General features: G+C 42.2%; 1 protein-coding gene and 1 long non-coding RNA gene across 2 annotated transcripts in view; both read right to left on the reverse strand.

The window, feature by feature from the left end:
• Nucleotides 1-6,328, reverse strand: part of LOC144458584 (uncharacterized) — a 179,578-nt gene extending 173,250 nt beyond the window's left edge. The window contains exon 1 of the long non-coding RNA XR_013487963.1: nucleotides 5,982-6,328. This is a non-coding gene — a long non-coding RNA (uncharacterized LOC144458584). The remainder of the gene's footprint in view (nucleotides 1-5,981) is intronic.
• A 3,914-nt stretch (nucleotides 6,329-10,242) lies between these two features.
• On the reverse strand, nucleotides 10,243-16,615 carry wfikkn2a (info WAP, follistatin/kazal, immunoglobulin, kunitz and netrin domain containing 2a). The gene is made up of 3 exons (XM_033644051.2): nucleotides 16,107-16,615; nucleotides 14,777-15,093; nucleotides 10,243-13,352 (listed from the first exon to the last, which is right to left on the reverse strand). The coding sequence occupies exons 1-3, from the start codon at nucleotides 16,323-16,325 to the stop codon at nucleotides 12,152-12,154; spliced, it is 1,737 nt and encodes a 578-aa protein (XP_033499942.1). The 5' UTR covers nucleotides 16,326-16,615; the 3' UTR covers nucleotides 10,243-12,151.
• Nucleotides 16,616-17,541: the final 926 nt, after the last annotated feature.

Raw genomic sequence — 17,541 nt, forward strand, 5'->3', positions numbered from 1 at the left:
TGTTTTCCAAACAAATATAACATGCTAACGTTATTAGCACAAGCCTATGGCATTTTACATTGTATAAATTAGCCTAGTGACGAGCGGAGATTTCCTCTGCTCATATGAAGCCAGGATAAATCACACACAAGACTTAAAATGCTTTTTTGAGGAGGCTTTATTGTCTTCATATTCTTTTGTTTCTTATCTGTGAAATGAAAGTAAACAAAAGCTTCCAGGTAACCAGGACGTAAGACCCAGAGTCTGCAGTCATATGATAGAAAGGCTGCATTTCCCATTTTTAAAAAAACCTAAAATAACGCTAATATCAAAAGGTAAGAAAACTAGATTTTACGTATAATAGATCGATCTATCTATCTATCTATCTATCTATCTATCTATTTATCTATCTAGATGTAATAACGTAGGTAGGGTTACAAAAGAGAGGAGATGTGAGAGTTAACAGTGTCCTAGTTTCCCCCTACATTGAGCAGGTACTATTTTTAGAAAGCACAAAGATAAGGGGGGGAAAAGAATCCCCCAGAGTCGACAGCAGCAGTTTTATGTTCTGGACAATTTACACCCTCCTTATGCTACGATGACCTTTCTCCCTTCATCGTTCACTCATCCCTACCCCCCTCATACCCTCTGCTCCTCTACGTCCTGTCCTCCCACCATCCTCTTATCCTTACCTTTCTTGATTACCCCCTATTCCCCTCCCCCCTCCTGCACTTTTATCTGTTCCCCTCGTTCCTGTATTCACTTTTCCTCTCGTTTCATCTTTCATCTTCCTTCCTCCAACCTGTCTCCTGCTTCTCCTTTTCTGTCAGCACACGCTGCCATATTGTTGACCTGTCATTTGCAAACAGACCTTCTGTTTTTCCACACACCAGGGCCGTGATCGCCTATTTAACATCGGGGGGAACCATTTTCAAGAGGAATCGGGGGGAATTTTCCCTTTGATAAATTTAAATGCTAAACTGACCAATTTAAAGCATTTGAAACAGTAATGTTATACAAAAGGTCAAGCTGTTATTCAGCATTATAAGGCCTACTCACATGCATTTTGATCAAAGTAAAGAATAATAAACAATTTAAGCCTGATTAAAGTGATTTAATATTTACTTTTGAAATTCCATTGATGACAAGATACCTTTCTCTACTGAGTCTTGTAGCCCAGTACTATTTGAAAATCCATGTGCCTTACTCAAAAGCATCCCAATTAGGGCTGGGCAAAACTATATATCGTTATCAAGATATGAGACTATATATCGTCTTAGATTTTGGATATGATTCTATCGTGATATGGCATAAACAGTGTTTTTGTCCCTCATTTTAAAGACTGAAATGCAATAAAGTGATGTAAATTTATCAACTTAACACACTTTTTATTTGTTTAAACACTTCCCTTTACCCACGTAGTCGTTATATCCACATTACTGATGATTGTTGATCAAAAATCTCACTGTGTTAATATTTTCTGAGAAAAAAAACAAAAACAAAACAATCATTATCCCTACAACTTTGATGGTATTTTGTCAGAAATATTGAAATACTGTCCCGTTCGATTTTGTCTCCTAGTCCTCGCATTAATTAAAGTCCTTTTGAGATGTAAAAATATCGATATATATATCATGTATCTCGATATAGTCTATAAATATCGTGATATATTTTTCAGGACATATCGGCCAGCCCTAATCGCAATATTCCAGACTTCTTCATGTGTTCTCAAGCAATTTTTGGAACTTGGATTTACACAGTCTGATGGCATGTGGTGATCAGAATCAAATATCATTCATCATTATTAATTATAATGGACATGTGCTAAATTTGTTTATGATAATGATTACATTTGCTAATGATTATTTCGGACGGTGGTGCATGGCTGCCTTTTGAAGCATTGCATTTTAAAAAAAAAAAAAGTTTAAACATTTTTTGAACATATTTGAATAATGGAGGGGATACGTCCCCCCACATAGTATATTATAACGCACTCAGGCTTGACATGGTTCTCAGAATCATCAAGGCAGGTGGTCCTGCTGGAACTGAGTGTTCCCTGGGAAGACCGGATGGGAGAGGCGTTTAAGAGGAGGAGGGCCAAGCATGAGGAGCTCGCTGATGAATGCCGAAGCAATGGATAGAAGGCCTGCTACTACCCCATCTAGGTCTTCTGCCAAGGATTTGGCGGCCAGTCCCTCTACAGGGCCCTCAAGTTGCTGGGGATAAGAGGACCATCAGGAACATCACTGATGCTGCTGAGAGGGCATCGAGATGGCGTTGGATCAAGCTACCTAGACACTAGTGTCTTACACAGACGCCAATGACGTCAGCACGCTGGCTGACTCTGTCCCATTCCGAATTAAGAGAGGCTGGTCACACGAGACTACCTAGACACAGACCTGTCAGTCTGACCAACCCTAGCTGGGTCGCCTGGGTGAGGATGTATGATGTTGAAAGACCCAAAACACCCAATGATGCCAGGTTACATCACTGATGTTGTGTCTAGGTTCAAATCATTAATTACAGCCTCGCCATACACCTTTCTTTACCTGTTTTAAATAATTACTACAACTATCAACTTGTGGACCGGATTTATATGAGAAAATCAAGCTTGTTGTTTTTGTGTTTGTTTGATGCAATGAACTGTCATGTGTCCAGTCCAACATGAAACACTCTATAAAACTGTCTGACCATAAAAATTCCTTCTCCTTCTCCTCACCCAGTGCCAGCAACATTAATCCACTGCTCTCATGCACTCACACAGTGTCTGTGTGTGCACATGCATGCATGGATTTATAGAGTATGTGAATGTACTGTGCTGGTAGTCCACATTTTATCCTGGTAATTTATGACTCTCTGTCTCTGTCCCTCTCTCTATCCCTTCCCATCTGGCAAATTCCTAGTCTAACCCAGCGCACAGACCAGCTGTGCCCTGGAGAGCTGCTATTGACACTGCGTGCGTGCGGTACATGTGAGCGTGGCTGCACACATCCAGTGCATCGGACACAATCTACCAGCCCATCTGGCTGGCTGCTTGTGGAGGCATTCATTGGGCAAGTGGCACTGTGTTTGTGTGTGTGATAAACAGGAAATCATAATAAAATCTGCTATCAAGCTGAGTTGTACCATAAAAGGACAACTCTCCACCTAAAACAATTCAACATAACTTTTTTTTTTTAGGTCCTAAATATCATAATTTTACAGAGCAAGCAAGAAAAGTATGCTTTACTGCGACCTGTTTCCCATACAAATACATTTTCCTTAATTTCAGTGCTTCAATCTGTTGGACACAACAATATCTCAAGATAGTGGTGCTCATTTTTTTGAAGATTCCTGACACAAATGAAATCAGAGAAAGTGGAATATTCTCATTTCATATGCAGAATTATTGTCTTTAAAAACTATAGATGGTCGAGTTAAACTGACTTAAGATGATTATTTTATACAGTGCAGTTCTGAGGTGCAGTAAATAAATATCAACTGGTGCTCATGAATGAAAACTTGGAACACAACAATATGACACACACTGTATCAAAGAGATAAGCAACAGTTAAGGCCAGTTGACAGTGCTCTTACTGTAGTCACCAGCTTTGTTAAGTGCTGTGCTGCCACCCAGTGGACAACTTCATTCATTGCACAAATAGCAGTAGGTAGTTTTCCAAATATCCATCTATGTTTTTACATCTCCCACACATGACATGAGACTTAATGTAAAACCTACTGCAGCACACACTCTATGAAATCTTAGTCAGCACATTAAGTCCCTTCATTAATGTATCAATCTAGTTATCTAGTCTTTTATACTGTAGATTAAAAACAAAGGTAAATGTTCAATAGTACTACAACTTTTTACTCAAGTACAGTTAGAAAAAAATGGGTAAAAGTAGGTTGGTCAAACTGTAGCCTACTCTGAGTAGCACTGGTGGGTTATGATCATATGTACTATTGTTAAATCAAAGAACACAGATTAAATTGCACTAAATAGCAACAGGAGTGGGACAACATCATAAGGAGCCTATATGTCCAAACCAACAAGTTCCCTGTAGGTACTTTACAGCCTGTTCATACAACTGATTATCAATTATACACATTCAGCTGCTTTCATCAGTGCAACTTTACCAGAATTAAGCAGACAAGAGGACAAAACTCAGACAAAAAAATACCAACAATAAATAACAAAGTATCTAGGGTCATATTCACAAAGCTTCCTAGTACATGGAGTTGCTGCTTGTGACAAAATTCTGAGAAAATTCTTAGTCGTTTTCTTAGGATTTCCCCTTAAAGTTAAGACTTGGTCCTTGTAAAGGTAAAAGTTATTCACAAAGCATAAGGCGACAAACTGTTAGGAGCAGTGAGGAGGACTTTTAAAAGGCTTAAAAGTTTCTTGAGCAGAGATGAAAATGGTAGAAACACAAAGAGGTCGGAGAAATATTCTCCAAACAATGAATGACAGTAAGTTCATGACATGCTACAGATCAGATCATGCAGGAATGATGTTTGTGGTTGATCTCATTAGGGGTATGCACACACTTTCTGCCCAACACAATAAAGCTTTAACACCAGAAGCAAACTGATCGCAGCAATAAGATATTTGAAAAACTGGAAAAATGCAACAGAGCAGCAGTGATGACTTGTTTCTGTCTCAACCTTCCATCATCAGAGTGATCACACCAACAGTGACACACAGTCAGCAGTTCATTTCATTTCCACGGGGTGTCCACACCTTGCAGGCTCACAAAGGGGTGTGTCTGTGACAACCAATCACATCTGTTAATAGCAAGCATCACACCTAGCAACTTGTCTGGGGCCGTTTAGTGGCCGTTTTGGTAAGGAACCAGAACCAGGACGAGAGAGACAGGATCCGGAATTCAATGGATGTGCCTTTCCGGCAAAATAAAAGCACCAAGCTAATAAAAATACGGTGAAACTTTTTAATTTAAAGAATATAATTTACAAGAAAAGGCCCAAGCCATTAAGTTAACCTTTTTCTTTTATTGTAAATCGATGGTGCGCCAGAATTTAAAGTTTTACTTTGGTGAACACTTTTACTTTGGTGAATTTGGTGAATTCCAGATCCGCTCTCTAGACCGGAACCAGAATCCAGACAAAATTCAAAGTGAATGGAAATGCGAGGCTACCTAGCAACAGGATCAACCACATCTCCTCACTAAAGTAAAAGTTACAGTCCCTTCCTTGCTCACAGTGCAGAGAACTTTCCTAAATCACTCCTAAGTTGGGACTCCTTACTAAAATTGATTAGGCTAAGTTAGGAGCTCTCTGAGAGTGTTATCAGAATGTTTGTGAATACGGCCCCTGGACTCCAAGAGGGCGCGGTTTGACTGCACAAATTAAATACCCTGAGCTTCAATAGGAATCAACAACAAAATAAAACATCGCCAAAGCAGACAACACAGACGCGCAAGCATTTACCCAGTGATGTAATGGTAGCTGATGAGGTGTGTCTAGTCTCATCAATGACAATCAAACATAGATTTCGCCTTGACAAACATTTTCATCTTAGTTTTCATCAACGATATCAACACTGGTGTCAAATAAATGTAGTGGTGTAATAAGTATAATAATGCAACAGTGGAGTTATTTAAAGATTTGAATAGGTAGGTTGGGTTCTGGAGGTGTGGTTGCAGTATTTGCGTAGGATTCATATGGCCTGTGGTGGTGGGGCCCAATGTGATATCGGTTCATAGGGCCCAAAATCCCTGGTGGCACCCCTGTAGTCTCCTATTCATTCTAGTGGCTTTTTGGCTTATAGGTGGATATAGACAGATACATATGTGGGTATACCCTCCACTACACCACTGCTTGTAACAATACAAACTCCACAGCAGCTGAAGCCACAAACACTCATTCAGTATTGATAGATCTGAAGTACAGTTTTTGCGCCATGTGTAATGTAAACATATGCAACCAAATGCTAGTTTGTATAGGCTGCTGCACAGTGAGTCACATCCATCATAGTAAAAGTTTGCTGTAGGCCTACTCACCTGTCTGAACATCACTCACTCTGACAGCCTTTTGCACCGCGGAGTCCGTCACCATCTCTCTGCTCGTTCATTCCCAAAGCAGAATATAACCAGTCCACTCAGTCTCTCTGTCCCAGTATAACCAGTCAGGCTCACACACCTCACTGAAGGTAAAAGTTCCTCGGTGCACCCATAAATCACGGCTGGAGGTGAGCATGTCAGCATGTAGTGTGCACTTGCTGCATGGTGTGTTTGATTTGTGTCTCTGAGCTGTTCACCAGGTGCAGCATCAGCCAACAGCACCGATTAATCAAGGTGGATGCCATGTTTTGTTAACTCTGCACAGGTACAATGATGATACTCATACACCATATTACTTTATTCTTAATTTAACTGCGTAACTGTTCATTTGTTGACCGCTGTTCCGCCAGTGAACCCGACACACACATTTAGAAAGGTAATTTCCGGAGCGTCCTCAGAGTGTCACCTGTTGACACGGAGCTCCGCCCTCTTGTGGCCACACACACACCTGCCGCTTCCTCTCTGCTGGAGGCTGATATCCATGCAAATAAAATTGCTTCTACGGATTTATCTCTTTTCGTTTTATATTTATTTTTTGTTCCATTCTCAGTTTATTAGGACTTTTTCACGTGACTTTTACTTTTCACAATATTAGTTTTTTGTTACTGTTGTTTGTTTGTTTTTGTTTTTAGAAAAGTGGCCCTACTTAAAGAAGAGTAAAATTACCATGGTACAAGTACAAGTAGCCCTCACAAAAAACGACTTTGTTATAGTAATGACAGTAGTTGTAGGAGGCCAGAGATGTCCAAACTTTTATAACCATAATTACTGCACACATTATAATTATTATAATTATTTATCAATAGGTACATTATCTATATTCAAGTAGTAATAGAGTCAGCATTATTGAGTTACTGGTGGATTATTATTTCATTGTCATTTATAGCACTTTGTATATTGTTTCATTTGTATTTCCATGTGCGTGTTTAAGTGGAGTCAATGTGCTCCCTTGGTTATCAGCTAATTGGTTCCTGCCTGCCCTTGTTTGGTGGGGACAGGTATGAGTGATACATAAGAGAGAGTGAGTGCCAGGGGTCCGTCCCAAGTCTCTTAAATTACTGCTAGTTATCTTACCTAGCTGACTTTGCTAGCTGTTTAGCCCCTCCCACCTAGGAAAAAATGCGAGGAGCTAGCGCTAGGAGCGATGAGCGAGCATTGTCGGTTTAAGAGACATGAGACGTCCTTTCCACTGAAGCGTCATGTGAAGCGACATCCATTCTAGATGACGGCGGCACCGCTGGATCTGCTCCGTAAAGCAGCCAGCATCTGCCGTTACTATGGATACATCCCAAGTCTCATTATATTCGCTGACCAAATCAGTAGCCCCCACCCCCCGCCGTCATGACTCTGGTCACACACTTCTGCATGTAGCAGCCGCACATCACCGACAGTCCGATGAACAACGCAACGGGTTGTGACTGAAATAAACCTAATTGCAACATAACAATCTTGCATGAAATATCATTACTCTTTGAAGTAGGTACATGAATTACAGCGATTCATTGCAAAGAATGCATGTAACGTGTACTTACTCTTGTACCGTTTCTCCGCCATCTCGTTCAAATGTGCCAGATGTAGAGGGCGGGTATTTATACGTCATTGCGTTCAGCTGAAAAACTCTTCCGGATAGGAAGCTCTCGACCATCCTAGCTTGTAGCTGCTTAAAGCTTGCTGCTAGCTCCTAGCGCTAGCTCCTCGCTGCACAAATAAGAGACTTGGGACGGCCTAGAAGATGGCGGACCTCGAACGACTTCTGGTTCAAGCAAGGAGCTAGCAGTAGCACTATAAAAATAAGAGACTTGGGACGGACCCCTGGTGCTTAACCTTGTTGTCAACTTAATGCTTCTTTGCTGTGACCATGTCTGCTACCTAGCAGGAAATGTCTGCAGTTGGGTAACCGTTCAATTGTTTCTTATCTGTTCATGAAAACACATTAGTTTCACCTAAGCAGGTCCTACTTGGTGCATGTCTACAAACTGTCCAATAGTCCTGCCATAATCAGGTGAATGGAAAAAAATGCAAAGTGATCTTGCTAAATCACATATACTATTTCAGTCAGGAACGCTTTTGTCAAATAAAACTTTATTTCCATTTGCAGTATTATATTTGGCAGTATGGCTCTGTTGTTGGGCCTCTCTGACTTTCCTCTTCCTGAGGCAGAGAGAATAAACCTCCCTGCCCTTCCATGCACCTACATGGAAAGCCTAAGGCAGGGAGAGCAGCAGTCCGGACCGCCCAGGAACAGAACAGAGCAGCATCGATGACAAACAGAAATGACATTGATAAGTCAGACACAGCATTAAAAGGAGTACAAGTGCATGTGTGTGTTTGTGTGAGTGAATGTGTGCTTGTAGTTTCCCTCACTGTGTGGACACATCAGCTCACCAGCATAAACCACCTGCATGTAAAATGGGTCAAGAGCTGTCAATATATATAAAAAAAGTATATATATTTTACAGTGTATACGTCTCCTAGTACACACAGTAGATTGTAGACTTGCACAAAAATGATTCATCAGTCTTGACATATCAGATCAAAGGGGAAGCTTGAGGCTACCCACTACCATGACACACTAATGGACCTCTTTCACAGCAGACATTTTGACTTGTCATAGTCGGAAAAGCATTGGTGAAGCTGACAACATTAACAATGGCTCAGTCCCATTAAGTGTGCCAGTAAGCTAAATGGAATGCAGCCACCATCAATGTTGTTGAATACACCTGTGCTTTTCCTACTATGACATGTCAAATTGTCTGCCATGAAAGAGGCCAGTCTCTGCCAAACTGTTGCATTGTGGGTTATATAGGCAAGAAACATTTAACAGGGATACCTGGAATAAAAACATGATATATGATGATTAATGGAGTTGCCTTCACCTAACTTGTGCATCAAAGCTTGTATATGATGTGTTGGTTAAGCGTACATAATGTCAAAATCATGTCAGTATCCTGAGCAAGACAAACAATGTACAATCAATGCCGATTTCTGTGCATCAGTTTTGTTGAAAGAAAGTCGAGCATCCCTCTGAACACCACCGAGTTCCTCACGGATACTGTGTCACTGAGGGCATTGTGCCCCCCCCCCCCCCCCCTCTCTTTGTGCCTGCGGCTGTCTGGCTTATTATTATGGTCTGTCTGGCAGGCTGCCTGGCTGGTGGTCTCGTGAACTTGATACTGAAATCAGCAGCAGGCTGTGATGTGTAGAGCATCAAGGGGTTCTGTGCGGAGCTAGTCTGGAGCTCAGCCAGTCAATTAACACTTGTCAACAGTTCTAATGAAAGTGGTCTTTTCCTTGGTGGCCTCTTTTTCATTTGCGGGGTCAGAGGTCGCCACTCGAGGCTGGCTGGCTGGCTGGCAGTCTGAGTGGGCAGGCAGTTGAGGAAGAGGGCTGAGGAAAGGGGTTAGAGAAAGGGGATGTGAGGGCAGAGGGGGAAGGGGGAAAACATTCACCGGCTAGTTGGCTCCTTATGTTCTGTTTCCTGTATGCCCTGCTGGTCCTGGTGACTAATCTTGTGCTCAAGGTATGCCACAGCTCGAGCGTTTGTCAACCCTGAGTTGATTCTCACCTGCCATTTTAACAGTTTGCACCTCTACTTATGCATGTTTGAATTTTTCCAGTGTCTTAATTTCTTTAACACAAGGATTTAGCCCCAAGCTCCAGCACCTAAAGCTACAGATTCAACAGAACGCGTTTGTGTTACAGGAGATAATAAAGCAGCAAGCTCTATCCTAACATTAGGGGTTACATTCCTCCAATTTCTGCTTGACTTTTACTCTCATTCCATTCCCCTCTCACTGTTCTCTGTTATGCCCCTTTAGCACAGATGTGGCCAACTGAGAGAGGGAAAGACAGGGAATCAGCCGACATCCCTCTCCTCCTCCTCTTCCCCTTCACCCCGGCCTCTTGCACATGAAAGGGGCCGCCCAAGGCCAATAGATGGCCGGTGGGGTGTGTGCTATGCGAGGGCCCCAGACCCAGACACAACACAACACACGGCTCTGCGGGCCACCACAGCTGGGCTGGAATGTGACCTGCTTTAGACTGGGCCCTGTGTGTGTGTGTGAAATACAAGTGGAAGGAGGAGGACATGGATGGAGGGATGCACTGCCTGCAGGAGCCCTTTGATAAGCTGTGAGCATGTCGGGTATTTTGTCTTCAACACAGGGAACAGCACAACATCACAAAGCAAGGACATCTGTGGTATTGTCTAAATCATCTTTATTTATTTTGTCATCATATTCCATAAAAGTTCAAACAGACACCAATATATCATCAATAACATAAACATATGTCTGCTCTCTATGTAATTAGATTCAGAGAGACTTTCTGCCTGAATACTATATATATATGTATATTATGTATACATATATGTACTGTATATATATATATATATATATATATATCCACTGACCATAGCCCTATAAGAAATAGATCAAGAAAAATAAATACGAAGTACAGAAATCCACATACATATTCTGTATTGTAAATTAAAGGAACAGTGTGTAAGATTTTGGGGATTTAGTGGCATCTAGTGGTGAGGATCGCAGATTGCATCCAGCTGAAACTTCTCCTGGTTAGAATTCCTTCAGTGTTAATTGTTCAGGAGGTTTTTACTGGGAGCTGAACAAATGCACCTGATGATTTAAACCAGTAAAAACACTGAATAAAGGAGTTTCAAGTTACAACTCTGTTTCTCCTATGTCGCACTCGGGCCACTAGCCTAGCCTGTTGATGTGTGCGCACCTTTTTTCCTGGATAACTTGAGATCCAGACGTTCAGGAGGTTTTTACTGGGAGCTGAATTACCCGAGGTCTCTTCCTTTTCAAAACAAAAGGACCTGTTTATTTACACTAGTTTTTCCAATGCTCTCATCACGGAGGAGCCCGGTCTCACTCCGAAGTCATCGAAATCCAGTGCTTGGGCAGTGACTTGCAGCATCAGACACTGACGATAAAAGCCGTCCTTTAACGTCAGGATAATACACAGCCAGCTGCAGTTACAGTTTAATGGCGCTCTGCCGCATCATACGGAAACGCAGTGGGACAGGAACAAAAGTTAAGGCGGCGAAAGTCCAAGTAGGGTGGATGGAAGGGTCCAACACACCCAGGGTACCTTTAAATCGTATGTGGACATGGAACCACCATGACCAAACGTCGATATGTGACGAGGTCGGAGTGAGAATGTGTTGCATGAGGGGGTTGCTAACTACGGTAGCTGACACAAAAACGTGAATGGCATTATCTAGAGCCAGTGTTTGATTTGTCCGTTTTGGGCAACTGTAGAAACATGGTGGTGCAACATGGCGATCATCATGGACGAGGACCCGCTCCCTATGTAGATATAAACTGCTCATTCTAAGGTAACAAAAACACAACAATTCTTATTTGCAGGTGCTAAAGATAACATACTTATATATTATATTCCATTTCTGCCAATATATCCCCCTAAATCCAACACACTGAACGTTTAAAACTTATCAAAATAGATTCCGCAAAAATATGGAACCAAAGAGCTTATCTGATTCTGGTAAATATACTGAGGCTTTAAATTGCAATACTGTGAGCTCAAGGGCTCCGGACAGAGGTTACACAACGTCAAACAAATGAAGCAATCATATTAAAACATACCGCTAAATGAATGATATTAGATAGATGGGAAATCTATGATGCAATTTTAGTAAACAGTTGCAGAGATTAAATACTTTGTACAGGGTAAATGCTTGTGACTAATTACTCTACCTGCCTTTTCCAGACAGTGTGCCCTAGGTGCGAACATCAAAACTGCTTAAGCTTGATTCTAATTTCAAAAAGAGCTGTAAGGACAGTTTTGACACAGCATCTGTGACAAAATTATGAATGAAAACTGATGACACAAATGATCAGAGGCAAGAGTGTGAACTACGAGGAGTGATTTTCTGAGATCTGCTGAACAAGAAGAAACAGAGTAAGTAAAGAAACGCACCTGAAACCGGCAACAAAACCTCCAACGTCACAGATAAGTTACTTGTTTTATGTTTGCTGGCAGTCGATCAGACTGGTGAGGTCACTGGAGCTTGGAATAATCAGAAAACAACATTAACAGACGTTCAGTGAGTGTGAGACTTTAAAAGACTACTGGACAGCTGAGAAATCTTTAAGGAAATCACAGGTTTTCTTGTGGACAACCTCACGAAGCTTCCTGATTCTGCGGGTGCTAGAGGAGCCTACAAAGCTATCAGGCTGCAGGACAGCCATCCCATTTTGAACATCTCCCATGATAATGAGCTGCCCATCGGCTGTGGTGACGTTGGGGCAGGGGCAGTTCCAGTCCATGTTCAGAAGTGTCACCTCCAGGGGCTCTTTGCCAAAGAACCTCAGACCCATCTTCTCATCCTTCAAGATCTCCTCCACTGTCACCAAAGCATGGCCTGACTCTTGCTCCTCTGTCAGTTCGGTCACACGCCCGAGGATCACAAAGTCACTCTTGCAGAAGCTGGTGACCATCTTGGCTCGAGGTTTACATGCCTTGCAGTTGTGGTTCTTCGGAAAGGGACACATCTCTTCACAGGCTTCTTTGGACACAAAGTTGTTCTCGTTGCCGCCACAGCCTCCATACACGAAGGACTGACACTTTTTGAGACTGCTGCTATAAGCCCAGCGAGGCTCATAGGCCTTGCAGGGCCCTTGGAGGCTCGGTAGGCTGCAGGGAGCTGCCAGCTCTCCTCCACATGACAGCATACAGGCTTCGTAGGTGTCGAAATGGTTGCGGTTTTTATTGCACTGACTGTAGGTGAAGGTGAAGCAATTGTTCCTCTTTGGTTCATAGTACCAGCTCATGCTCTCTTCTCCACAGTCATCTGTGTCTGGACTCTTAAGGCACTCTTCAGCTGGAAATGGCAGCTTGGTACTGTTCCCCTCTGCATTCCTACCTTTCGCCTCCTTCCTTATCACTACCAAGGGAAAGTGTGACGATACACTTCCCCCAACGTTTCTGGCTGTACATGTATAGATACCGGCATCCTGAAGTTGCGCATTGTATATGACCAGCTGGCCAATGTTAGTGACCACGACGTTCCCTCGGACATGATTGGGTCTCATTATGGTGTTCTCTTTGCCCTTCAGTTGTTTCTCCCAGGTGATCTCTGGTTGTGGCTTCCCGGACACCTCACAAAGGAAGCTGGCTGTCTCACCCACAAAAACAGCCTGTTGAGTGGGGCCGCTGTGTATGGTGGGGAGCTGGATGTCAGCTGGAAGGGTGGTCTGGAGGGCAGTGGTGGGATGTAAGGTGGTCTCTGCTGGGATTGGACTGGTGTTTGGCCAGGTCAGGTGGTACCTGTAGGTAGGTGGAATAAGAAAGGAATTAATCAGAGCCATGATATAATATGACCTCTTCTTTAATTACTATATAGAGTGCTGCAGGAATGAGTCCTAAAACCAAGTAGCAACCTCCAGTGCTGAAAAGTAAAGCCAATGTGGAAGTGCCAAAAACTGCAGTTCCTCTAATGGCCACGTAAGGCTCGCTCTTGAAGCAAGTCAGTCCCCACAGACACCCATGTTAAAGTGCTCGACTTTACAGCAGAAATAATGAGGCATTGCTACAGTCAGCGAGACAGATCCACCCCTCACTTCTCCAAAGCTCCAACCTCTTGTCCAAATATGGTCACTTCCAACCTGGTCTCACCCCAAAGTCATCGAAATCCGGCGTTTAGGCAGTGACTTTCGTCAGACCCTGACAAATAAGCCGTCCATTAATGTTGGCATTATATGTGGCTGGTCACCCTTATAGTTTAACAGCAAGATGCGTGTAACAGGCATAATTTGACATGGCGTCCCAGAAGGTCAACAACCAATGCACCCAGGGTACCTTGCACATCACATCTGGACATGGAAGGTCCATGACCAAAAGCTGATATGTGACGAGATCAGAGTGAGAATGTGTTGTCACTTTTGGCTCCAAAAACCCAAAATGATGATGGCCAAAATGCCAAACTGAAGACTTCTGAACAAGAGTCCACAGACCAATGGGTGATGTCGCGGTAGCCACAGCAATACTTTCTATCTCATTTCTATCCCTAAAACCCAGATAAGTTAGCATTTTAGCACTTCTAGCATTTTAGCACTTCCCTGGTCTCAAAGTCAACATTGTTTTTAATTGTTTTTGGTTAGATGCCTGAAATAGGATCTGCAGTTTACACAAGCTTAAGAGACTTTCATGTGTTGTTCTACAACATAAAATACATCCGTTGATAGCCCACTTGTAAATTTTGAAGCCCTTACATGTCTTAAAAAAGACGGTTGCTAACAAGTGGCTAAATGAGACAAAAGAGCGTCATCACACCAAACATGGATTTACAGCTTCTTTGTGGTGTGTTGAAGTGATGGGACCACGGTGTAGATTGTTTATATCCAAATGTTAGCTTTTTACTTCTGGTGATTGCATTTATGCTTCAGAAATCATGAAACTAATGTTTATTTGCTAAACAAAACATGTAAGTATCATAAACTTTTGTTTGCCAGAGATCTTTATTACAATAATCCAAAGTAAAAATCCCAGGAATCGAGGGAATCAGATTAACGTTAACTTCCGTGTTTACTTACAAATAAACATCATCCCTGCAGCACTCTATTGACATATTATACACATTAATTTTCTGTGCTACAGCCAGAAGAACAAAATTTGAGCACTAAAACAAGACAACCCTACCTCATCAAACCAAAAAACAAAATAGTAGAGATCTAAAATACTTAACATGTTACCTGCAGGTGACCTCAGAGATAGAGATACCCTTGGAACAGGCCTCTGCATCCATGTAGCACTTGTTATAGTACGTCATGCCGTCAGACGCGCATGTGAAGTGGGGCTCTCTCTCACAGCGGTCCCGGCACTTACACACAGGCTGGCCATCCCAGATGTCACACTCGGAGCCTTGCTGAGAGCACATGAACTTGTCACAGGTGGCGCCCTGTGGCATTCCTATGGGGCCCTTGTTGCCTTTGACGTCGATGTAGCGTGATGCCACGCAGCTCTTGTTACCACACACGTTAGGGCAGCACTTCTCGAATGTCTCACAGTCCTACAGTTGGAGAAGAAACAAAGTTTTTTTACTGCTGGTTTTTTTTTCACAGTTGGTGTACAGTTTGAATTAGTAAATAGTCTGCTTAGTGATGGAATAGTATAGTTTGAGATTGGGGGTAGGACTAGACGAGCATGTTGCTTCTTCCTACTGCTTTTCGGACGTGAAATGTTAATCTTTGTTTCTCATTGTAAGTCTGCTCATGATTTCTTGTTTATCTCTGTTGTTGTTTGTTTGTTTTTTAACATATATTCTGTTTTCTTTAATATTATTATTATTTTTTAAATGTTTGACATAAATCAAATCAAATTAAAATACATGATCAAACATGAGAAAATTGTTGGTGAAATCCTTCTTGAACAAAACACTGTGATGTGTTTTTTGCTCTAATGCAATATGTTTTGACCTGTTTTACATGCTGTGTTTTATGGTTGTTTTTAATTTTTAGGATGCCTTTTTACAGGTTGTGAAGGGACTACCAATGAAAACTAGCCTTTCAGCTAATTTGGGTGCATGTACATTTGTTAAAATGTTGATTAATGCACACAGCAATTTTCAACACTACAACAAGATTAGCCCCAAAACTTCAGCTATATATCTTTAATTTCATTCAGTTCTGTACAGTCTGATTGCCATAGGCAGGGTTGCTGACATGCACATAGTCTAAATATTGAGGGGAACGTGTCCCCTGCATCCCCCCTGGAATCTACACCTATGTCCAGATTACAATCATGATGTGTCTAGATCAAAGGATTCCCTTAATGTCTGCAGTGTGGATCAGATTTAGCCAATATTTGGTGCATGGCGCAGCATAGCCTAAATAAAAACTTGAAGGAGGTAAAGTTAAGTTCAAACTGTAGCTTGTATGACCCTAAGATTATTTTTTATTAGGAACACAGGAATTGCAAATTGGTCGTGGATGTAACAGCCCCTGACTCCAGATGACTGCAGGCGAACTGCGTCTATGACCTGTGTTCTCTACACATTGCACATGCAGCTGCAGGTCAACTCACCTGGTCAGATTCACACTCGCGCATGCAGGTGCTCATAGCATCCACCCACAGGTTGGGGTTCAGGTCATTCGGGCACAGACCCGCGTGAGAGTACACCACCTTTGCCACAGACATGGGCATGGGCATCGCTCTCACACGGCAGCTGTCCATATAAAGCAGTACTGTGTAACAATGTCCCAGAAGAAACCAAATCCATCGGGGAAACAGCATCCACCACATATCCGATGCGTAACGGAGCGGACGCTTTAAAAATCTCAAAAAATCAACAACTTTAAAACCGAAATAAAATCATAAACTATCTTTAAACTGTCGCGTAATGAGTTTTCAGACCACTGGAATCAGATGCGGTGCAAAAGCAAAGCGGAATAGAAGCGTAGAGAAGCGGGACCCGTGTCGATGTGCAGAGCTCTCCAGGTTAGTCGCTCCACGTTTAATAGTAGCGAGAGATTAGTGCCGCGGTGAACAAACCCACTTAAGATCTAACTACATGAATTACAGTGGCCTGTCTGGTCGGACGGCAAATCCCAGCTGAGTTACAGTTATGATCAACTTAATTAAAGAAAAAAAAAAGTTCGCCAACAGTTTGCAGGCGCTGCTGCATAGAGAGGACTGGCGAGACACCTGTGCGTAAGGCGCTGGCTGCTTAACCCTTAGCTTGCAGATGGAGAAGGAGATGTTTAGAAATACTCTAAAAGTATAGTGGGTGGCATTTATTAGATATTTTTGGATCTTCACACATTTTAGATATGTGTAAAGATACTGGACACTTAACAGAAGCCTATAAAAATGACAATGATGTCACATCCTACACTGGAGCACATTTCATATGAGAGGATGCTCTGCATGTGTTTGGTCCGAGATTACATTTTCTATCTTGTCATGTGCACTGAATTAAAACACAGTACTGTGTGTCTGCGTGATAATTTAGCAGTTTACTGTAAAATCTCTCCTGTCTATCTGAACACAGTTTCAGCCTCCAGGAGATGGCACCAAACTCAGTGTCTATAGTCTTTATTATTTGTGGATCCAGCTCTGGTTTTGACTTCCACATGAACCAAAACGTTTCATTAAAACTGCTTGAATATATTTTATTAGTTACATTATTTATATCATGATAGTTTTTTAAATTGATAACATGGCTGTACATTGCAGATGGTACTTAAGTGAGACCCTCTACCTTCCTCCTCTTCTTTTCTCTAAAGGTTTCTGCATCTCACAAACTCCAACACTAACAGCAGCCAGACTTAATTAGTGATAACAATTATACTGGTGCACCAGATAATGGTGCCACACCAGCCACCTCTGTGTTTCGCAGACCAATTTTAATCGGCCCTCGGCTTGACTTTCAAAATATACCATATGTGGTCCTTTACACAACAATGGTTAATCGAGCAAGATCACTTTGCATTTTTACCCTTCACCTTACAATGATAGG

This window comes from Epinephelus lanceolatus, chromosome 18, assembly GCF_041903045.1.
Source record: "Epinephelus lanceolatus isolate andai-2023 chromosome 18, ASM4190304v1, whole genome shotgun sequence".
In the NCBI taxonomy this organism is placed as follows: domain Eukaryota; kingdom Metazoa; phylum Chordata; class Actinopteri; order Perciformes; family Serranidae; genus Epinephelus; species Epinephelus lanceolatus.